At 48.5% G+C, this 23955-nt stretch overlaps 4 protein-coding genes; 2 read left to right on the forward strand and 2 right to left on the reverse strand.

The window, feature by feature from the left end:
• Positions 1-937: 937 nt before the first annotated feature.
• FFUJ_06211 (uncharacterized protein) lies at positions 938-1243 on the forward strand (the record flags this gene model as incomplete). XM_023579511.1 has 2 exons in its annotated part: positions 938-1017; positions 1102-1243. The coding sequence occupies 2 exons, from the start codon at positions 938-940 to the stop codon at positions 1241-1243; spliced, it is 222 nt and encodes a 73-aa protein (XP_023432336.1).
• Positions 1244-7767: 6524 nt separating this feature from the next.
• On the forward strand, positions 7768-9144 carry FFUJ_06212 (related to finger protein; the record flags this gene model as incomplete). XM_023579512.1 has 2 exons in its annotated part: positions 7768-8949; positions 9028-9144. The coding sequence occupies 2 exons, from the start codon at positions 7768-7770 to the stop codon at positions 9142-9144; spliced, it is 1299 nt and encodes a 432-aa protein (XP_023432337.1).
• A 5505-nt stretch (positions 9145-14649) lies between these two features.
• Positions 14650-16455, reverse strand: FFUJ_06213 (probable DAL7-malate synthase 2; the record flags this gene model as incomplete). XM_023579513.1 has 3 exons in its annotated part: positions 14650-14707; positions 14766-15975; positions 16095-16455. 3 exons carry the CDS (start codon positions 16453-16455, stop codon positions 14650-14652), a joined length of 1629 nt encoding a protein of 542 aa, XP_023432338.1.
• Positions 16456-19551: 3096 nt separating this feature from the next.
• FFUJ_06214 (related to protein kinase Gin4p) lies at positions 19552-23423 on the reverse strand (the record flags this gene model as incomplete). XM_023579514.1 has 5 exons in its annotated part: positions 19552-19772; positions 19825-20142; positions 20200-21962; positions 22018-22740; positions 22789-23423. 5 exons carry the CDS (start codon positions 23421-23423, stop codon positions 19552-19554), a joined length of 3660 nt encoding a protein of 1219 aa, XP_023432339.1.
• Between the last annotated feature and the right edge of the window lie 532 nt (positions 23424-23955).

Consider the following 23955-nt stretch of genomic DNA (forward strand, 5'->3'; position numbering starts at 1 on the left):
ACGCGTGTCCCCGATTGAGGGGTGGCGCGTGGTGAGGTTCTTCATACGCCCTGTGACTCAACTTTGATAAAACTATGTCTACATGTCTCCAGATACATTGGACCTTGATTCATCACGCAATTCTCATACATTAGGTAGATAGATTTTGATGATAGGCCTGACCTACACCTTGTCGTTCATCAGTGAAGTTTGTCCGTGGTACTCTGTACATGAATCGGGATTTCCCTTCGCATTCCGCGATGGGGCAGCCTAGTTTCATGTCTCCCTACTATTCGCGAACAGAGCGAAAACCCAACACCCTAGAGCCTCATCTCCCGCATAAACTAGTCAGAAAGCAGATTAACGTCAAGGCCCCAACCTCTCCACCTTATCTATATCAAGTGATGTTAGACGAATACAACCATGTGATTGAATCCGGATTACACTACCACACAGATACGTACCGCGGTGACGAGCTGCGGTTTCGTCGTGGGCAATCTGATCATAATTTCTACTCACTTCGTTTCCACAGGTTCTCCAGGTACTTACTTTAGGCTAGGAGATCGACGACCGTCAAGAACAATGCCAAGTTTTTAAGGTACAGTGGTAGGTACACATTCCATTATGATTCCGGCACCCACAGTGTTTTGCCTCAATAATCGCAATAGTGCTTGAGGACCCGACCATGGAACCCGGCATATTTCCATTTACGCTTGATAGATTTCTAATTCTACCTTTCCCTTTTGTACTGTACATACTGTTACAAAGGGATGCGGTGTGATGTGTGGAACATGGCCAGGAAAGCAATGCACACTCATTGCACACTCATGGCACACCCTCTGATATTGGCAATACTCATTCATTACATCCTTAGGGTGTTCCCAGAAGACCAACCCTGACCTGATCACAGCTGTTAGCACGCTTAGGCAGGACTGTCGACCATTCTCCTTATTCCTCAATGGTCCAAGCACCTCAGCTGAGTCTGGACCAGGTTCTACCACCATGCCATTCAGTATTGATTAACGTTGTCACCGGCCTGTACGTCCGTGTTGAACGGCCCCGATCCAGCACACAGCGACTCAGAATGCTGGTATAGCAGGGGAAGTGAACAAAGAAAGACAGAGCCGAAAGAGTTTCTTGGCATCTTCGATGGGGGCTCATCGACTATGTCCGTATCAAGCGATGGGGCATGCGAATCATTCATTGTATTATGAGAACTGATCAACGCGCATCCCTTATCAAGCTGCTCGACGATGGTTTCTGAAAGAAGACAGAATCAAAAGGGATTTGCGTTCCAAGCATCCATAATGAACACACGATAAATGCCCGGAAATAAGCTATCTTCTCAAGAGATCAAAGCGTGGATAATCGTCTTGCTTCTTGCGTCTTGCACTAAATGAGGCTCCGGAAAGAGTGGATAATAACGACTGGTCTGGCACCATGCTTGTGCCCATTGTTTGGTGAAAGCTTTGTTGTTTATTAAAACCCTTCTTGCTTGCTGCTCTTGTTGTCTGGAAACCGGTACGATTGGCTCCGGAGCTGGTCAGTTTGATCAACTCTTTCATCGTGCGATGCCTCGAGTGGAAGTTGCATGAGCCCTCCAATTCTCAGGATATTTGCACCGCCGATGAACACATTGCAAGACACATTGAGAAACCACGATGATCATTTCTTAAGCTAGTAATGCTGCAGATGTTTACCCGACAAGGTTTACTTCTCGATGCTTGCACGTTGGTCCTAATCTACGGACACCTTAGTATCGATCGATGTCTGAGACAGCTCACTAGCATTTCCGGGGCTTGTATCCGTAGTCCCAGAAGCTACGGATAGGTCTTAGACCAGCCCACCACAGATCTTGAGAAACTGTCCATGCTGTTCCATCCGTCGGCCGCAAAAGCAATGATAGAGTCGTATCGGTATGAGGGCAGAAGTGAGGGGAGACTACAGCTAGTCTTCATCAAATTTAGTCTCACATTTGGTAGACATCCTTATTTCCTGCAAAATGCCATTTCGATCTCAGCCAAGACTTCTAGTGTCAAGTCAGCAAGTGTAGCGTCCAAAAGCACACAGAATTATCCGAAGCAAGCAGCCCAGATCAATGTCTGACCCAGGCGAACACGTCTTCATTCTGATGGTATAATTCAGAAACATGCAGCGGGCCTCCGTACAACTGACCGGTCGCTAGGCCCGAGCTATTGTTGTTTCTTATGAGAAAGTGGGTTGGTGTTGTTACACAAGCAAGCTCTTATACGTATCGGGCTATGATCGTCGATTATGAAGATCCCCTCGACAAAATCCCAGACCACCCAGACCTTGGAACTCGGCGTTCAGGGTGATATGACGCTCTCCTTCTCTAGTTGATATTCAAACTCTAGCAACGGTGATGGATTTTGTTGCATAAAGAGATATCCCTTGCCGAATGAATGCCCTCGATGCGGAAATAACAAGCACAAACACAACACTCACCTATGGTAGCGATCTATTTTATGCTCCCCTTTACAATCCGTCATATATGATATAATCCTGTCCTGCATCCATAGTACTCCGTAGGCTGTTCTGATACATGAACTATTCTAATAAGCTCACAGAACCTACGTCAATCGCAAATTTAACATTCCAACCCATATCCATTCCAGCCAGTTGGTTCACCTACTGACCAGGACGTGAAGATGGCTTGGCCGCCTTACCCGAAGGGCTTGATCGTGCAGACAGATCAGAGGTAAGGATGGCAGCGCCGAAAGATCGGGGGCCAAAAGGGGAACAGGTTGGGGAAGAGCTACTGTTTGCCAAACTTTACCACTGATGACTTGCGTCGTTCGCTGGCGGGAGTTGAGCGCCTCTTTTCTTGTTGCGTTCCCAGGAGCTTGGTTAGCATGGCTGAGCCTATCCGTTGATGGCGGCGGAAGGGCAGAGTTGAGTGAGGGGACAAGGTGTTGCAGCCAGGATCCACGATGGTCGCAAGAGCTAAGCATTCTCCCCGGTCGTTTGACGAGGGGCCCTTGTACGAGTGTCAGGGGAAGGGGTGTGCATCAGAGAGCAGGGGTCTAGGAAGACTCGGGACAGGGGACATGGGGTATCGATCCGGTGGGAGAGACTCAACCTTTTTTAATGGTTAGTACATCTAAAGGACGTTAGCTCTTATAGAGAAAAAGGAAAACAGTACGGCTTCCTTCCAGCTGAAATCAGCAGAAGAAGGAGATTTTGCTGCCTACAGAAGAAGACAAAGGAGAAAAAGAGATACAACAGAACCCATTTCATCGTCATCTCAAAGATCCCCGCTTACTCTTCCGCTTACCTACAACAGACTACGCCCAAAGTCCCATCAACTCTATACTGCAGTATCGAACAATTAAACCTGGGGAATGCTCAAGGGGTCTATGGTCCGTAGAAGGCACAGACAGTCAAGGAGGACTCAAGGACGTTACTAATGGGTCACAGTGCAGAGCAATCGACAGGGGTATCGGAGCAATCATACAGTACGTAGTACATGAGAAGCGTCAGGTATCACAACTAAAGGTTTATTGGATAGAATTATCGCTGTGCCATGCATCTCACCACCGAAAGATATATTTACTGCTGGCCGTATAAATGATTATTGAAAACAATCAATGCGAGCGCCGTTATCACAACTTGGGCATCCTCATTGAGGCTCGCGGATCACTCTCACAGGATCCACATCAATTAAAAAAAAAAAAAAAAAAAGAAAGCCCAATATTGATCTGCGCTGCATCTTGAACCGTAGATGCGGGAGTGCAGCAGGGGACCCCGGGGTTCCGAATGTGCACGGAGACAAGGCTCTCAGCGGGACAGAGATATCAGTGATTGTCATTGCCCTATCTGTACTCCGTAGATATGTATTAATAACGATATTATACAAAGGCAATGAAGTCAAGGGTAATGGGAAAGCACTGTCGTTCATCGAATAATTGGCCTGGAACCTAGGTCTTGATCTATGAATCTAACTCAAATCCGATGATTTGGAGTATGTAAATGCTTCCCTCTACAACTTCTGAATGTCTGATGTATGTATCATGACGACGAATGAATTTGAGATCAGCCATGCCGTTGAAGCAGGGTCTCTCAGGCTAGAGCGCGGCCAACACATGAAATCTTGGCAGGGGATGGATATGGGACATGGCTGTTGAGGCTTGTTCGTTAATGTCCAATTCTCTTGAAGACAGAGAAGATTGCAAGCATCCCTTGAAAGATGAACTGTTTGCTGAATTAATATTGGCGTTCCAAGACTGGAAGTTACTGGACAACAAGTTCTTTGATATGGCGCTAAAACCGGTTGCTTCCAGCCGCCAATCGCCCGGCTTAGTCCCCAGGCAGGTTTTCTCGATCTGATGAGAACCATTCTTTTTGGAGGATGAGGAAAGCAGGGAGTATGTAAAAGTCCACCCCCAAACGAAAGACAACCCGAAAAGAAAGCCAGCCCCTTATGGATGAGTCGAATTCTGCATTCCGTAACTATTGGGCGCTGGTGTTGCAACCATCGTGCCCTAACATAGAGGTTAAGTTCTGGGCTCTGGCAATTGGAGTCTCGACTCGTAAATGACCATTCCCATGCCGGCTCGTCTCCGTGAACTTATTGATTTGGTGTCTAACGCGGACCCATTTGCTGGTAGTCGCCGAATTGCAGGAGACAGGCGAGCTTCAGCTTCGCTTTGGCCGAAAAAGACAACTTCAGGGTCCAACTTGGACCACAAGACCATCACAGCCATTTTTCTTCTTGGTATGCTCGGGCTGGGATCTTTGAGGTCCGTGTGTACCTGGACGCCTGGTGAGGGCCTACAGAAGCCGACTGACTGATGGTGAGGGCGGTTGGAAAGTGTTCACCTGCCACGTTGTATGCGTCCACTCACACTCCTAGTAGACACACTTCTCTCCTATGTGACTCTCTAACTAAACGTTCTTGCCTTGGGAACTACCAGGATCACAGCACCTTAAAACACCCCCATTACCACAACCATCATCATCAATGTCAAGCAGCATCTGCCCTTCGATTTTGGGCCACCAGGGACGCCTTCCGGACGCCGTCCCCGTTGTGCGTTCGACGCCTTCAGGGGTTGCATGAGAAACAGAGTCCAGCTGGTCGGATCCCGCCACTGCCACAGCCGGGATACCAGGCTGCCAGGGTTGCAGATGGCTTCTCCAAAAGACAGCCATGACAAGCTAAAGCAGAAGCCAAAAGCGCCCATCAGCCTGGCCCTTTAGAAAATCATTGCGATTTGCTTTAGAAGCATAGGCTGTTGGCCGAAAGCCCAGGAGTTTGGCATTCTAGCCATCCCCGGGTCTGGAAGACGAGGCTGGCATTCATTCACAGACAAGAGAATGAGGTGGTAGTGTACTGGAGTGTCCCAACAAATGATGACAGGGGAGACCAAGAGCTACAGGAGAACTGCGAGTTGTTGATGGGAGCAAACCCAAGAGCAGCTTAACAAGAGGACAAACATCAAAGTGAAAGTTGTGCTCCATCATCATAGGTAGGTATTTTACGGGAGGGATTTGCGTGCCATCCACTCAAAGCAAGCATCAGCCGCTTTCCCACCCCCTGGTACCCGATCTCGCCCAAGCCACGCAGTAAAAAGTAGGGACGGGGATGGAGATCCCGTGTGCCAGAACACACAGTAGACGATGATCAACATAGCCAAACTTCTGACTAGACCACATGTCAAGAAGAGCTCGATCTATAGTTTTTTGTCATTTGAACTGTTATGGATGAGGCTTGATGTAGATAGACTCCTGCACCGGCGAACCATTCATGCTTCGACGAAGCTCAGTCTCGACTACTTGCCACCGCAGCAAATCGCAAATTATGACCACAGCAGACCATCAATGAGCTGAACCGATGGAAATGTGCTTTGTCGTGTAGTGCACTGCAGGATTTTCGTGGTGCATGGTTTCCGACTCTCCTCTTTCTCACTCCATCCTCAGGTTGGACGGAGAGCATTCGCATTTGCAGCTTACGCAGGTACTTGAGTACTTTGTCAATGGTTATGGTTGAGGGGGAGCTATCCCACGCTTGTGTCGTTGCCTCTTGTCTCCCCCAGTTGAGCATAACTCGCACAATTGCTTCCTATGTTGATGTTTGTGCCTTTGAATGAATGTCTCGTCCTTGGTTGTACCCACACCTACAAAGTTTCCACCCATGCCATTCCAGGTCTCACCCCTGTTCTTCTTTCCGGCTCCAGTTCCGGCCTACTGGTGGTGGTGGTGGTAGTGGTAGTGGTACCAGCAGGCAGTCCAGTCATCCATCCAGCTGCCAATGCCCAAGGTGGTGGGCATCCATCCTCGTCTAGAGATGTGATGGAAACACACTAATAGATGAGTGTAATGCCTGTACGGCGGCCATGATAAAGCCCTCCCTCGTTGCTATCACGACCAACCTTGGCTTTTGAGTTGAATGCGTGCTTTCGTCTGTTTATGAACTTTAACTCTATGTTCCCCTCATTTGCCCGCAGATGGCAGCGGCCAAATTATGATTGCAAGCAAAGGTAAGGTAAGAAAGGTACTTGAGCAGGTACTTGGCCGTAGGTACAGGAGGTACTTCAGCTTCCCTCAGGTCGGTCTTGGAACAACACCTGGGCCCATGATTCTTTCAGCCCTCCCGCGCTAGTCGGTTTTAGTGCCAGTTGTCTGTCCTCAGAGATCCCGTCTCAGTGAGGGCCTAGCAGGGATGGGTGCTAGCACTAGACCCAGATAGACGCCAAGGCGAGAAGCTACGGCCTGGGCAATTGAGGTCCCCTGCTAGCGCTCGAGTCTCGCTAGTCTCACTCTGTTTTAGCTAAGGCTAGGCTCGTTTTTGTTGGTCCTGGCTCAGAGCTGGCCCCTGCGCTCGTTCACTTTCATCTCGTTCCCCTGCTCAGCTCTCGCACCTCCGTGGCGTTAGTAAATGCTTCCTTCTTGCATCGAGGCAGAGGCCCTGACCAGATATACATATTACACCAGAGAACGCCAAAGCGCCACCCTGGGTAAAGAAACCTTATTGAAAGTCTGTGGACTTTTCATTGACGACACCCCAAAAACCCCCAGTCAACCCCATCATCCCGATCCGAATCTCGACAACATCGTGACTACTTTACAGTACTTTCAGCTAACCCAGAGGTATTCATCTACCTTGATCCTCCTCCATTTTTCAGCTTGCCCTTTCCCCTCCTTCTCCTTCTTTCTTTTTTTCAATTCAAGCTTTCCAAGTGTGCCTCTACTCATCATCATCTTCGGCCTTACACTGCCTACCACTGTCCTTTGCGATTTGTCAATGTCGTTTAAAGTTCGTCTATGAGATCAAGATAACTTCATCCGGGCAATCAACTCTTTTGTATTCCACCGAGTTATACTATACATCGCGTATCTACTTCACCTTGCGCACGAAAAACTCACCACTCCCTCGCAACATCAGTGATACAGCAGTGGCGGAATACGACCCCTCTTTGCTGTGACGAGAAGTCTTTCCAAGAGTCATTCTGCCAACACGAACTCAGCCTCGATACCGGGCAAGAGTTGCTCAAGTTCCCCCTCCTGTATAAAAGTACCTTTTTGGGAGCTCCTCGGCCCGCCATCAACTATACTCCTCAACTCCAAGATCACACGAACAACTCTAATATCCCCTCTCTGCCTCCTGTGGTCCACGGCGGCTATATAAGCCTTCGTGCTCCTCCGTGGCATATTTTTACCTCTGGCAACGAACAAAGCAAAGCGTTAAACTCTTGCAACCACTCCAAATTTATGTCAATGGAGGGAGCTAGTTTCTCTTCACGGCGTCCCGCCGCAGGCGCCCTGCCTGCCATGACACTTCCGCCACCGACAACAGATGTTCCAAGTATGGCCAAATACCCTCTCTACCCTTCTTTCCCAGGTAACTCGTCAGAGTCCTTTCAGTGCTCCCGGGAGAGCGAGCCGGTTGGATATTCATATCCGTCGTCTTACTCTCCCCTTCCTGGTCCCTTTCCAGATCGCCGCATCTCGTCTTCGCCCAGTATTCTGACCCCTTCGCCAGGAGCCAGTGATGGCCTGAGCCCCAGTCTTTCCAGCGTCAATACCGGGAGTTCCCAGGGTTCTCAAGCACCAGGCAACATGTATCAATATGGACAACTTCCCGCGGCATGGGCTACACCAAGCAACTCCTCGTATACCGTCAGCTCTGCGACCCAGGCTCAGCCAGCCCTTGGTCAACAGCACTTTGCTGGACGAACCCACCCAATTTACAACCAAGGTTCCGGAATGCATCAATATAACCACCCTCGAAGTTCTCAGTCGCCGGCTACTGGAGGTGACGGACTCCCGGCACCCCCTTACGATCAAGTGCATCAACCCTTCCAGACTTCGATCTCGGGCGGAGGTGGCCAGACTACTCCACCAGGCCTCTCGACATCTCAACAGGCTCAGGGTGGAATTCTGACTTCGCAGGGCTCGGTAGCGACGCAACCCCCTACTCCTTCGAGTGTTTCGGCACGCGTCGATTCATATACGCACTCGAGGCCCCCCAGCACACCGAACTACTATACGTCATCTGCATCTCAGCAGTCTAGCTATCAACCATATGGTCACCAGCCTTCACCGACCCAGCATACCTCTTCTAATGGCGGCCCTGTGCCTAGGGGCCTTGGATCGATGTCAGGCCAGCCGCATGGTGCTGGCATGGCACCCCCTGGTTCCTATCGACCATATGCCCCTTATCAACCCCTCCCCACCATGGGAGGATCAGTCTTGTCCAATATTCACCAGCCTGGAAGCCAAATGTCAATGATCCCAGGGATGCCCGTCAATACATATGGGCATCCCATGCTATACGGAGGTCAAGGCCAACCCCCACCAACACAGTCAGAGCGGCCTTTCAAGTGCGACCAATGTGTTCAGTCGTTCAGTCGAAACCACGATCTCAAGAGACACAAGCGGATTCATCTGGCAGTCAAACCTTTTCCTTGTACTTTTTGTAGTAAAAGCTTTTCCAGAAAGGATGCTCTGAAGGTAAGTGATTTGGCTGTGCTGCCACTCCGGCCCCTGGTTCGATCGTGACATTCATGGCACTTGCTAACTCAACTATAGAGACATCGGCTTGTCAAGGGCTGCGAAACCAAGAACAACGAGAATTCTGGTGATGGTAACGGAGCAGATCGCAGTGGAGAGGACAACGATAGCCCTGAAGTCAAGAGGGAACAGTAAACCTGTTTCGCAAGGAGTTGTTGTTTTAATGCGCGATACCCGAGTTTCAAGATGACGACAACTTCAGCACCTGGTTTTAAGAAAATAACAGTCTGGGTATTACAAGGGCAGGCGGCTACCACATATGCCTGTTTCGAGGCACATATCTCTATCATCCATTCTGGCATTTGAACAAATTCCCATATAATACTTATCATATAATGTCTGCCAGGTTTGTCACAGGAAAATAGGCGCTACAGGGTCTGGAAAGATTGGAATATCGGCGTCAAGGCATACGGAATGGAGCTCAGGTGAAGGCAGATTCTATCAACGGGTCTTCATTGATGTGTTTATACGACAAAATATGGCATTAACAAGGCGGGCTTGGGACGGGACTTTTACCAGGATAACGGAATTGGGCTTTCAAGAGGATGGAAAGGTGTATAGGTATGACGGTTGTGTAACGCATGTGTATATTTTATTGGCCAAATGGCGTTTTGCCCCTGACAGGGCGGTCTCTTGAAGGGATGCGACGATGCGTAGAACAACTGTTTCTGACTTGACACGTACATCACGAAGAGCTTCTCCGAGACATTTGATGAGAACTATGGTGTCTTCAAATGATCTTGCAAAAAAGGCAAAGCAACAAGGTGGGTAACCTGGCAAGCAGGGAGTGATAGATCAGTCTTGTGTACGAACAAGAAGGGACTTGTTGATTTGCCAGTGTACGAGACTATCAATGTAAGCCCTCTCAGCGATTGGCTGGCGGTCATTATCTGGTTTCAGTTATCGAAGCTATTGAATATGGGTTCCGGAGTAGGAATGGCCTGCACAAACACTAGAGTAACGCTCGGCATGAAGATTTGGTCAGCCAGCCACAGTGAACTACTATTATGCCTGAGGACTAGCATTACTGGAATCCATTCGGGAGGTCCTAATGTGAAGGAAGCGGTTGAGCAATCGGGCTCGTGTCCAGGCCTAAGCATAGACGACCCAGCAGTGAATGAAAGAAGGCATGGGAGCGCCAGATGGGTCTAGATGCAGTGACATTCAGATCTATCACGCAGATCTTGGGGATTCCAAATACAATTGAGACTCCAATTGAGTCCGCGGTCTGAAGTCTCATTGCAGATATTTACCCCTGGCGAGACCTATGGCGATGAAGGGGAGTGATCGAGACCACCGTCCCCGGCCTAACGCTTTGGAGCAATTGGTTATCGTGGTTTGCACGATATGAAAGATCCCCATTGTTTGTATTTCCTTCACTTCCACGGGGCTATACGCCATCCTCTACATACAGCAAATGGAATAGAAGTACAACCCATCTTTGGCCGTCACAATGGAACTATCCAAACTTCTGGCGTAGATTATGCTTTTTGGTGTTCGAAGTTCGTGAGTTCTGATAGGGGTTATCCCGTCTGGGAGGTGTGCTCAAATAATTATTCCTAATCAAGAAGCTGGACCAAACGCTTAAGGGTGAGTGAGGGCAGGACAGAACCAGGTCTCTGGTGAGGTGCGTTGAGTCCTGAGGACGTTGTCTCAATAAAAGCCTGGGTTGTTCTTTTCTTATGTCTCAGAAAGAAAGAAGAGGGTCCTGTAGAATGATCGTGGTAAGCTTCCCGTGGTAGCGAAAGGTCAAACGTGGCCATGTCCACCAAGTAAACTCCCGGAATCTAGACGAAAGCTCCACGAGCACAACTATGCATGGACTTTCTATACCAAAATGGGAGCTTTATTAGTTGTGGTATGCTATTGAAAACGTCTTGTAATGAAATTCTGCGCTGAAAAGGGGTGATTCTGTCGAGGAATGAGACGCGGGATTGTAAGACGAGAGCTTGTCCATGGATGGCTGCAACATGGGCAGGATGCAAGAATAATCAAGCTTTCTGTCTAAGAATTTTTTTTTCTTAATCTTTGATGATAGCTTGAAAATTTCGATAATCTGGGAATACCCTCATTTCCGATGGCTCTCGTCGCCCCCATTGAGACACTAAATAACGCTTATCGAAGCCCACCTGGAAGATGAGCATCTAGCCTCAAAAGGCCCTGAATGAAACCGCCAGACGAGGTTGAAATGTCAAGCATGCTGGTCGGGTCAGGCGCAAGGCGCTGCAGAGCGCTTGGTACCAAGGGGAGACTGGGCAAAGCTAACCTCTCGCCACCGACTGTCGAAAAGAGGTTAACCCAAGCCATTATCGCCATTTTTTGACCCTTTCCAGCACCTGACTGCACTCAAGCATCTATGAGATAAACTCGCTACAGGAATCTATGATGGGGCGTTTGAGTGTACGAGGAACTGCACAAATGAGGAAGATGCTGCTAATGGGGGCGCACAAGACCTGCGCTAGAGTCTGGAACGGCGCGCAGTGAGCTAGTGAATAAGGGCAAGTAGCGGAGAGGCAAATCCAGTCGATCTGGGAGGCGATGAGGTGTATGGGAGCGGGAGTGGAAGTGAAGTGAAGTGAAGTGTACATGAGTGGCTTTTTCCGTTGACTTTTAGACCGAAACATTGTGCTCAAGCTTGTAAGCCAGGGCGTGGTCCGACCACTACAGAGTGGGATCACAGTCGAAAATGGGGCGATGTGGTTCTAGACAGCCAGCCACGGATCTGACATGACGTCGAGGCTGAAGGCCCGAGTACAGAGATGTAACTTAGGCTTCGGCTTCGCACAGGTACGGTATGTATTGTATGTGCACGCAGGGTTCTCGCCGGACATGAGCGCAAAACAAAAACACAGACAGACAGTGCCCGAGCAGTGAAGAGTTGGCTTGAAACAAACTGGGCCAGACTATCGCTATTCATGCGATTGTTTCATAGCACGGACCCAAGATTTAACAGTTGTTCGTGGAACTGAGCCAAGGGCGGGATTGCACGACGGCGAACTACCTCTGGCCGAGACTGAGCTGGACCTCATTATCAGACAGTGACGCTCTCGTGTCCGTGAGAGATAAACGTTGGTAAAAGAATGGACGACGTTATGCACGGAGCTATCCTTGCTGGCCGGACACAGCAGCTCATGCATTTGAAAGGTACCTCGCGTGTTCTGGTGACGGCCATCACTTGGATATTTCTTTCATCCCATTCTCTCTCTTCCTTTGGTTTATTATGTCCAGTAACATTTCGTGTCCCCTTCACAACAAGACTTGTTTTCGCCGAAATGTCTGCGACGAGGGACTCCCTATGGGTGCTGATCAGTTGGGCAGCGGAAGTTTGCGCATACGAGACGCTGTTTGCATCTCAACCATACTAAACAAGGATACGTGTCCTCTCAACAAGTTTTCATCTTGTTTTCCTCGTATCGACTCTGCGTACTGGTATTGTGTATCCTCAACCTGTGCTTGACAAGCTTCCATCGTAGCGTTTTGTATATTGATGGTCTGCAAAGTTCAACGAATGCCCTCGCCAGTGTCGTAATAGCAATAGTGCGACACCCCCTGACTTGACTCGCATTATTCCGATTGGATCATTGACAGGTTGTTGTTCTCCCTACGCTGATGTGATTGTGTATCTTCCCTTGCGGCGAAGACAATCATTCACCCATGGCCCCGCTGGCTGTGCTGGCTGTGCTGGAACGAGTAGATGGCAATGCATCTATAACAGTTTATTTGATTAAAAAAACTTATGATATTGAACATGTCATGTTAGTGCAATGCTGTGATAGACCGCTTATTGGCCGATTCACGGATCAGAAACTCTACGAACTCACCTCCGACTTCAACCCTGTTCGTGACAATCCCGATGAAGAAGCTCACCGCTCAAATACCGGCAAAAGGTGCCCTTATTCTGTGCTAATCTGCGTGTGTATCAATAACAGGAGCTTCTTGAAGACGAGAGTTGTGACTTTTGCCTCGACTCAAAGTGCATCCTGAAAACAGCTCACGGCCCAGACCGAGCCCTCCCGTCTGCAGCCTCCCGGTGTGATACTACATCAGCTCAGACCTCGGGATACATGATGAGTTCCATGCACTCTCCCGACTTGAAACTCCCCAGGTGGTATGATCTGCAGGAAATAAATCCTCCGCTTAGTGCCGCGGGAACTGGCAATGATGGCGGATAGTTGTGTAACCTGAGAGCCAAGTTCACGGGAGGAGACATCTAAGGGGGTGTGGCCAAGTCCGGTAGCTTTTATCTGAATTAGAGACGCTACAAGGATCTTCCTAGACATTATATGCGTTTGTGCTATTGTCTTCGAAGTTATCTCATGTATACTAACAACTTCACCACTGGTGCAACCATCACTGACCGAGCATGGCTTCATGACTTGGAGGATGCTTCATGAAGAAAAGGGAAAGGAAAATTGAATTAATGGAACAATTAGTGAAGTGTGTATCACTCTTAGTTTCCATTTGCATACTTTTGTTCTTGGGTATGACAATCTGCTGCTGGAGTCCACATGGAACACACAGATTAGTTGCTGGAACTTTCAACAGTCCCAGTCCTGAGCCAGAAACTCCCATGACTCTAAAGAAAATATTGAATTATATGTAATCAAAGCGTGTTAGTTATCCGTCCGTATAATATAGGCTCTGCTATAAGCATGCTTTGCTCTTCTCATGCAACGCTCCTTGAAGGTAGAGATGCATAAGCCAGGAAGGCTCTGTCTCTGGACACGCAGTCTTTTAATCTCAAAATATATGGCATGGTTAGTTTAGACATTTCTAAAAGTTTTAATAAGTAACATGAGTAGTTAGATAGCTACGGCGCGGTTGTACAGATATGGGAAATCACCATCTCATTGAAAGCTATTAATACGCAGGTCTGATGCCTTTCCCATAGCCATGGACAAAATGGCTATGCTTGGGGGTTTGTTCCTCCTTTTCAATTCAATTGAAAATTAATTAGGTACTAGAATAATACATATGTATCTTGCTTAAGTTTAGAGTCATGCTTATGATGACTTGCTTGCCATGAGACGCACGAGTGAAGAGACGCAGTGACACTCAGCGACATATCAACCTGTATGGCTCCGACCTTCGAGCAAATACATTCATAGATACAAAAAGTCCACAAAGGTCCCTGGCTTACTTGCTTTATAGCCTACCACGCCTTGGTAAGTACATTATTAACCACGGCTAGAATTGTGGAATCTGAAAACTTGCAGTATAAGATGAAGGCATTTCACCAACATATTTGAACGAGACCAACCCTCTTTCAACGATGTAAAATGACCCGAACAGTTACGAGAACATTTTTGAGGACGTCTAGCTCTTTTGTGTTGGATGTTTGTGCTGAGTGAAGTGGGTGAGTAAAAGTGGTAGGAGGGAAGGCTGCAGGGAAGCCATCCATAGTAAGGTTCATAATGAGACTTGATGCAGGCGATCTACTGGTCAATAATTTCGAATCATCAAGAGAATGACCTCTTTTTGTTGTAGATATGCCAGTCCTCGGCTGTATAAGTAACAAATGATATCATGACCCAAAACCGTAACATACTGGAAAATGCCAGAATTATGCATACACCCATAAAACGCTCGATAAAACCATTATGCCTATTTTTATCCACCCATTTTTTAACACAGGCTTATTTATAGCTTAGAAGCAGGGCTGGGAGGTCCAGCCTGAGTGATTTCATTGTAAAGAAGACTACGCAGTAGTTAGTACTCTGGACCCAGATAGACAGCAGGGGCTTGGATGAACTTACGTTGTGAGGAAGTCGGCATAATCCTCGCCAGTGACCTGACTAGAGAAATATTGAGCAGCAAGGTGGTATTTGTTACCCTTGGGGGCAGACGCAGCAAGCTGATCAGCAACCTCCTTGAGCAGCTTCAAAGCGTACGACTTATCAACACGCTTGCCCTCAGCAGTGTTAACACCATGTTTGACCCATTGCCAAAGTTGGCTTCGAGAGACTTCGGCGGTGGCAGCATCCTCCATGAGGTAGTTGATAGGGACACAACCCACTCCGCGAATCCATGCCTCCATATAGCCAAGACCAATGTTGAGGTTCTTCTTGATTCCCTCTTCCGTGACGGTACCGGGGACGTTCATGTTGAGCAGATCGTTCTGGCCAATGGTAACATCCTCTCTTCTCACAAATAGCTGGTTGGGAGTCGGCATATGCTTGTCAAAGATCTCGGTAGCGATGCTTGCAAGAGCAGGATGGGCAACCCAAGTGCCGTCGTGTCCAGCACGGACTTCACGGAGCTTGTCAGCGCGGACACCCTCCATAGCCTTGTCGTTGGCAGCAGTATCATTCTTGATAGGGATCTGTGCAGCCATACCACCCATGGCGTGAACACCACGCTTATGGCATGTCTGGATCAGAAGTTTCACATATGATTCCATAAAGGGAACAGTCATGGTGACCGCGGAACGGTCTGGCAGGACAAAGTTGGGGTTGTTGCGGAACTTCTTGATGACGCTGAAGATGTAGTCCCATCGACCGCAGTTGAGGCCAGAGCTGTGGTCGCGAAGCTCATAAATGATCTCGTCCATCTCGAAAGCGGCAAGAATGGTCTCAATCAGAACAGTACCTCGGATGGTGCCTCTGGGCATACCGATGTAGTCTTGAGCAAGGTTGAAGGCGTCGTTCCAAAGGCGAGCCTCAAGATGGCTCTCCATCTTTGGAAGGTAAAAGTAGGGACCGAAGCCCTGACGTTGGGTCTCAAAGGCATTGTGGAAGAAGTAAAGACCAAAGTCGAAGAGGGAACCAGAGATAGGCTCGCCATCAACTGTGACATGCTTTTCCTCGAGGTGCCAGCCACGAGGACGGACAATGAGAGTAGGTAGCTTGCGGTCGGTGCGAAGCTTGTACTCCTTTTGTCCCTGCTTGAAGTCGACCTGGCGACGGTTGGCGTCGTACAGGTTGACCTGTCCATTGATCATATTGTCCCAAGTTGGGGCACTTGAGTCTATTACAGTATTAGCAGACTAAATCATCACCAGATCACGCATCCATTAAAAGCCATAGACGGTCATTTTCCAGTCCATAGAGCAAGTATTTCAAGATGTAGTAAGAACAGCGACTCACCCTCAAAATCAGCCATGTAAGTGTAGACATTGGCGTTTAGTGCGTTGACAACCATCTTCCGGTCTGTGGGGCCGGTGATCTCAACACGACGGTCCACCAGGCCCGGGGCGGGAGGCGCACCCTTCCATGTAGGGTTCTCGCGAATATGCTTAGTCTCAGGAAGAAAGTCGGGGAGAACTCCTCGATCAAGCTCGGCCTGGCGAGCCTTGCGTCGCTCAAGGAGATTCTTGCGTCGCTCATTGAAGGAACGGTGCAGCAGTGCAAGAAAGGCGAGAGCCTCGGGTGTGAGGATCTTGCGGTGGATGTCGTCAACCTTGCCAGAAACGGAGACACCCTGAAGGACAGAATCGACGGAAGCCATTGTAATCGCAAATGGAGAACAATTCTTGTTTTGACTGATGGAGGATGAGGTGAGGTGAGGTGAGGTGAGGTGAGGAGAGAGGTCAATGGGTGTTATGTACTGCTGCCAGCACTTTCACGTGTTGACGATGTCTCTGGTGATGAGGCGCCAGTGACGGTGCTTGTAAGTAGCTCTGATACTTTGCGCAAGTTTGAATGAGACAAGTGCAGAGTTCGGGGAAATGCTCGATCTCGATGAAGGTGAGAGTGAATTATTGGGAAAGCTAGTATTGAAGAGCAGAAGGATTGGGACAAGGCAGATAATTATATACATGTTAACACTGAAGCAGCTGGTGCTCCGCACATCAAATTCCTGAAGGCGCAACGTGCCTCGGACGAGGGCCGAGGGGCGCCTCCGCGTCAGTGACGGCACCGGGCCTGGGGAAGATGAAGATATCCCTGCAAATGAATGTCAGATGCAACACCGCACTGTCCTCTGCCTACCTTCAGTACTACGTGCGCCGAGACCAGCCCGTACATTGAAGTCCGACGATTGTTTTCTCATATTCGACTGAGCAAGGTAACTAGGTACCTACTTTTGTCAAGTTGGCTTTCGTTGCTCCCATTCCTCTATAGCAAGGCGCTGCAAGGACGTATCGTTTGTTATGCGGGCAGGTGATTTCACAAGCTTACCGTGACAGTACAATACTGGGATTTTGGGACTTCTATCACCGTGCTTTTCCATTCGATGACCGAACAACGGCCATCGTCCGTGTTGGGCTCGGTAGCCATCGGCCTGGCTCGGGTGGATGGAGTGAAGGTTCACAGGTTAAAGGCAGTATCAAACCAAACCAGGCAAGATCTGACGCTAATGTCAAGGTGAATAGCATGTGGAGACGGAAATGGTGGCTAACTGCCGTGACGGTCCGGAGAGCTCAGCCGAAAGGGTACCTGAACAGCTAAAATATATACTTCCAAGTGGACAAACTGCCACCAAATTTGTTAGGGGCCGTAGGCGGCAACTTGTATGCCTTTAGAGGAAGCCTTGTACACATGAGATATCAGGGACGTACCTACCTTCCCTCCATCGCGACTTCCCATTTCATACTCCATCTCAGAATTACCGGACCTACCTATTCAATAGGTACCTAGCTTTGTCAACCACCACCTTGTTTATTGCTCGGTCTTCGACCGAGAACCTACATTCGCTTGCCATCATTCTAAGCCTCTCGATGCATATCAAGCCATTCTTATTGAACCTCGGTTGCAGTGACTGCTACACTCTTGAAACTATTGACTTACTGGTATTGATCAACTGTACCTACATGGGTACCGCAATCAATGACACCGTAGTTCGGTCTTGACCTCCGAGACGGCCTCTCGGTTTTTACTACCAGGCCACCAGCAAGGGAACAGAATTTCAACGACTTGTTACCTTTGACTTTTAGTAAGCTTGAGAACATATAATGTGGTCTCGGTGAAGAAGCGTATCTTGCTATCGAAACCATGGATCCGATCTCCCGACCGAGCAGCCGAGGCAGGTGAAGGGATCCATCCATATCTCGGGAATGTTACCGAATTTCTCCACATATGTTGATCGATTCGGACTTGACTTCCGACAACCAAACTCGTCGATATGGTAGAATAGGTACCATCTCGCCCACGGGTTGCTCAATGGTGTGTGTTATGGGACAGTTTAAGAGCGCTCTCTACTCACCGTATCACTTGCTTGAGCAAGGTAAACTACATTAAAAAGAAGATCTACCAGGTGTTTTGAAGTAACGTAAGCTTGTTTGCTAGTGCTCTCGACAACCATATTGACAAATCGACTGATGAGACACAGCAGCACTCTCTCCAGTTAAATACAAAATCAAAATCGAGTCGCACGTGCTGGTGAATTAGTCTCGGGCATTAAGATTATGTATCTATGCCGGTATATCCAGAAATTCAAGACTACAAGCGGGCTAGTTTGAAAGAGAGCTGGTTGTAAGTCAAACACTCCTTTGATTTGTGGAGGAGATTGATTTTTTCTCCTAAATAATCCATTACTTGATTAATGAGAAACTATAGATATTTTGGTCTTCATACTATCTGAATTACTATGGCTGGTCCAGATAAGCAATGACATGCTTTACCAAACTGGCTTTACCTGCTGAAGCTATAACCCATCAGGACTGTGTGAAGGTCGACTATAACATCCCCCTGCACCAACTATAAGTTAGTCATAAACACAAGAAGGCCTCGTCTTACCAAGGGGCCTCTGAGTTTTGGCTGTTGGTCTACCAAGATAGTGATGAGATCAAAGGTTTGCTCGAAGCTATGAAGCACTATGAGACGCAACCCAAAGGCGAAGTCGAAGCATATACAAAACTATGAATTCATTCTTTCTCAAACCACAAGGACTCTGATGGCCAATGTCCGACGACTCCCCGCAGACCCTCTCTATTCGACAGAAGAGCTGCAGAAAATGTATTACTGCATAAACCACAGAATCTAAACAGCGCTGGGAAGAAGCAGCCTTAACAGCTTCTGTAACCCAAGCTCCTTTGGTTAAATTAGTATTCTAAGCCCACAGTTCATGATGATTACACAAAGAGAAAGTTTAGGGAATAGACCAGGCAAGGCCACCATGAGTTTTAGCTCTCAGGCAGCTCTTGGCTGAAATCAGCTTCAAGACACAAAACATGCTTCATACGTTTAATCAATACGTGGACTCACCTTCTGGATGCAAGCCGCGTGTTCAGCTTGCCCTTCTAGTTTTGTTCTTAACTGACCAGGTTCTCAAGAGAAAATTCGCGATATAGGATGATAAAGGGACTATCTAGTTAAGAGACGACTCAGTGGCTATTCCTAGCCTATAACTATTCCCTCCTGTACTCCGCATATTCGCCCGTCCATGTTTGAGAGAAGAAATCATACCTTTCACCTTGACCCAAAAGCAGAACAAAACGGAAAGCAATGGCTCATACATCCAACTCCATACAACCAATACCATGCACATAACTCTTTGCATAACCCCGTGATCCAACCCGCAAGGCTGTGTCAATGGCCAGCTTGCATCATATTTCGACAAGTATATATCGAAGGAGCCAGCGTGGAGCTGATTGAAACACCAATATTACGAGTTGAGTGTCTTGATCATCATCTTTCGCTTGTTCCTGTCGGCTACCACCAAAGCTCTTGCGTCGAAGATCATGTTCATTGTGTCGACTACTCTGTGGAAACTGCTGGCTGCTCCTCGCTCCTGCGTGAACCGAATGATGCTGAGTGGCTGTTTCTTACCATGCTCAATCACTGTAACGACCTCTGCGGCAAAGGATACTTCTTTCAGATTCAAAACTAAGGTCTCTGTCAGTTCTGGTGCCGCAATCATGTCAAGCATATCACTTACAGTTCTTAGCTGCAATCCGTGCAAAGACAATGTTCCTTTGTTTGTCCACTTGAATGTCTCGAATGCCGTACTTGCGCCATTCTCGTAGGAGGATGGTAACCTCCTGACGTGCTCGTCTCCTCGAAATCGTCATGCAAATGTGGTCTGTTGCTGGTTTGACTCTGAACAGGCGTGCGAGCCAGTTTTGTTTCACCTCAATGTTGCGCACCGGGCCGGAGCCAGACTCGTGCCATTTGGTCTGAGATACCTTGGCGGAAACATGTGTCTTACCCATGATGTTGATCTCCAGTGAAGGTCGCTCTTCTTTCTGCTCAGGTCCTATTTCAATGTTAGATCACCATGTACGACTCTGTTTACGGAGACGAAATAACTCACTGGCGGTTGACATAACAGAGTCTCTTTGTTTATTGCTCTTCCAAAACGAAAAGTGGAAAGTCTTCTTCTTAGTCGGAGCCTCTGTTGACGTTGAATCGCTTCGCTTCCCATCACTAGAAGTCAAGTACGAAGTGCAATCTTGCCACTCAACGGACTCCCGGCTGGGCTCTGACTCAACTTTTGAAGGTCGTTTGAACCAAGACAATTTTTTTTTCTTTGTCGCCGCCTGAGCGTCATGGCAAGGGGGGTCCAGCGAAAGTGTTGTGGCAGTGGTGCCACCATCCACACTGCGTTGCGACGCCGAGTCCAATTCTCGAAGTTGTGCAGCAGGGGCCGAGTTCCGTTGCTCGGGTTCAGGGACCTTCTTCCTTACGTTGAGTGGCTCGGGAATCTTCACGGGGCTCTCGTCACCTGGCGAATGAACCACACGAATGCTGTTTTCGACTTGACTTAAGTATTCGATGCCACGGATTCTATCAATCCCTTTCGTTGTTGGTGTATGCGGAGGCGCTGACACGATACGAGCCTTGTCGTTGGCCGCTGCTCCAGCTTCGTTGATGGATGGCAGCGCAGCAGTTCTTTTGTGCTTTTGAGTATAAGTCGGAGCTGAGACAACCCGGCGCTCAGTGTGTCTCGTAAGCAGAACTGGCTGGGCTACCTCGACCTGCTCTGAGCTCAACTCTTCCGAATAAGATTCCCCAGTCATTGGTCTGGAACCAGTGGGTGTTGGGGCCAACGAATGACCATTGTAGCTTGGCGTCGGAGTCGGCAGAGGTGGAAGGGGCCGGTTGTTGAAAGACTTCTTCGAAAGCTCGAGAACATCTGCGGCCGAATCCTCGGGTGCGTCAATGGTGAAGGAAAACGGCGTAGATTCGTACTGGGTGCGGTCTGGTTCAGTCAGCGAGCCAGCGATGGAGTCCTCTTCTATCAATGAGCTTTTGAACGCTTCGTCACAGTCCTTGGCAATATTGCTGCTAAAGTGGCGTAGTTCCTCCTTGAAGATTTCGGAGGCGTATCGGGATCCAAGCGCTATTCGTAACGCTTGTCCCGAGGAGCGTTTTTGAGGGTCATGTCCATCCGCCAATCTTGGAAGCACGCCACTAGGTAGGCTTGGGAGTTCTGGCGTGTGAGATCGAATCATTTCGATCTGATATGTTGAACCTTGCTCCGTAACATAAGGAGGCATTGAACCACTCCTGTTGCGATTGGAGGATGACGTCGATCTCTTCCGGACATGCGTGAAGTCAACTCCACGCCTGTGTCGCAAACTCCGCGCATGAGGTGTACCTTGCCGACTGCTGTGCATCGAAGAGAGCGACCCTCGAGACGATTGAAGGCGCCCTGTGGTAGAATTGCGGTTTGAGGTCCCGCGTCCGCGTCGTGCGCCTGAGCCACTTCGAAGCCTTTTGGGCTGCCCAGTATAGGAACCATTCTCTGCATAAGAGTAACGGTGGACACTGACCAGCGACTGTCCTTTTTGGGAATCACGAGAGTGTGCCGCACGTTCTGTTTGGAATGGTTCCTGGTTTATTGCTAGCTCTGGTTCAGTGGCATTCGAAATCACAGTGAACCGTGATATGGAACGCCCGTGACCGTTGCCGCTCGGCTGCGCAAATTCGCATGTCGATACGCGTTTCTTCCATGTGCCTGGCTTCATATGATGGTAGTCACTTGTAGAGTGGGCAAGCTCAGGCTTAAAGTCTTCCAGTTGTTGCTCACGGTAGTGGTGTAACAACCAATAGAAAGCCTTTTGATCATTGGGTCTGCAAGTGTCAATAGTTGCAACTCCAAACGCTAGAAGAGGAGCAAATTACTTACTCGTCACATGTAAGCTTGAGCTTTAAATCATTTTCACTAAACATGTGCCACATAGATCGTAATTGTCGAACTAACTGCGGATCAACATCCTTTGTAGGTACTGGGGTATACTGAAAACCTTTGCGTATATCAGGCGGCTGGCTGTTGATGTCACAAAGGTTATCCAGATATGCATACTTCCGAATCAGAGGATGGCGCCATATGTCCTTGAGGGTGATGCGCCTATCGGGATTGACCTGTAACATTCGCCTGATCAGGTCCTCAGCTTCTGGGCTGAGAAAACTTGGCATCTCGTACTGTCCCTTCTTCGTTCTAGCCATCATTACACGAAGATCAGGGTCATCGAATGGAAGAGTGGCTGAAAGCATTGCGAACAGGATAACACCCATGCTCCAAATATCTGCTCTGTCGCCCCTATATTGTCTGTTCTTGAGGAGCTCAGGTGCAGCATAGTGAGGACTGCCACAAGCTGTAGCAAGTTGGTGTGTGTCTGTTTGATGGAGAGCAGCCATGCCAAAGTCGGCAATTTTGATCTGCAGATCGGCACTGATCAAGATGTTCTCAGGCTTCAGGTCTCGATGGCAGATGTTGAAGGAATGGCAGTATGAGATGGCGCTGATGATCTGTCGGAAGAAGAAGATAGAAACTTCCTCACTCAGGCGGCCCTTCATGTTGATAAAGGTGAACAAGTCACCTTGGTCGATATATTCAAGTATCAAGTAGCTAAATTGTCAGTACCCTCTTGTAAAGTTCCCTGCGTGGAGCACTTACACCTCTGACCGGTTTTCCCAGATATCGTATAATTTCATTATGTTCGGATGTTCGATGAGCTTCAAGATTGCCACTTCTCGCTCAATAGCCATGGGAACACGCATCTCGCCATCGATCTGTTCTGGGAGATTATTGTCCCACTTGCTAAGAGCAGCCAAACTACTATCTTGGACAAGATACGCCATCCGTCTGTTGACAATCTTGACGGCAGCCAGCTGATTTGTACCTGTGTGGCGACATAGTCTTACGCGCGCAGATGAGCCTTTGCCAAGGGTCCTGCCTAACTGCCACGGCCCTATATGCGTCTTGTAATTCTTCTTGCTGCGGCCACTTCCTGAAGAATCGTAAGATGCCGCCGAATGTCGACGTTCATCGTCCATAACACTGGGAGGCTTTAAAGTGGCTTGCTCTTGAGGTGTTGAAACTGGAGGCTGCTGTTGAGTAGAAGGTCGGCCAGAAAAGTATGCAGTCGGGTGCCCATGGCTTGTGCGTGCGGTGTTGTTGACAACCGATGAGTTAGGGCGGTCATACCGCGGCTTGTGGCGCTGACCTTCTTGAGTAGAATAATTTGAGTTGATTCGATTCGATGCTTCGGATAGTGGTGAGCGAACGATTGACACCATAGTATCGGCCATTGTAAACGCGCTGAGTGTGGTGAATCAGCACATAATATTGCAGCCACAAAGTCGCACGCCTTGCCCAAATGCCGGAGAAATTGAAAGAAAGGCTTGCTCGTGGATGTCACAATAATTATGATGAGCCTGGCCTACGTGACCTGAGTAAGTTGGTATTGGCAAACAAAGCACAAGGTGTTGCAATAGTCGAAGGAGCAGAAGAGGAGTTGTAAAGTAGAGAGGGAGAAACGAAGGCGTTGAGTGAGCGGGAATGAGTGAGGTTAGCTAAGGGTCAGAGATCCAGGAGCCATAGGAAAAAGAAAGAAAGAAATGAACGACACAAGAGACAAGAAACAAAGTCAGTTCGGAGCGACGGGAGGGGAATTTCTGAGAATGGAATGCAATGTTTACACCGGCAGATATGTTTGGCAAGGCTGGTGTGGGCGATACCAAGGGAGAAAAGGCTGGAATATAATAGTTGCAACTGGTTGGCATTCGACTGGCATCTGCCACCTGCATACACCTGCCAATATGCCAGTATCGCACCACGCAC

This window comes from Fusarium fujikuroi, chromosome FFUJ_chr06 (genome assembly GCF_900079805.1).
Source record: "Fusarium fujikuroi IMI 58289 draft genome, chromosome FFUJ_chr06".
NCBI lineage: Eukaryota > Fungi > Ascomycota > Sordariomycetes > Hypocreales > Nectriaceae > Fusarium > Fusarium fujikuroi.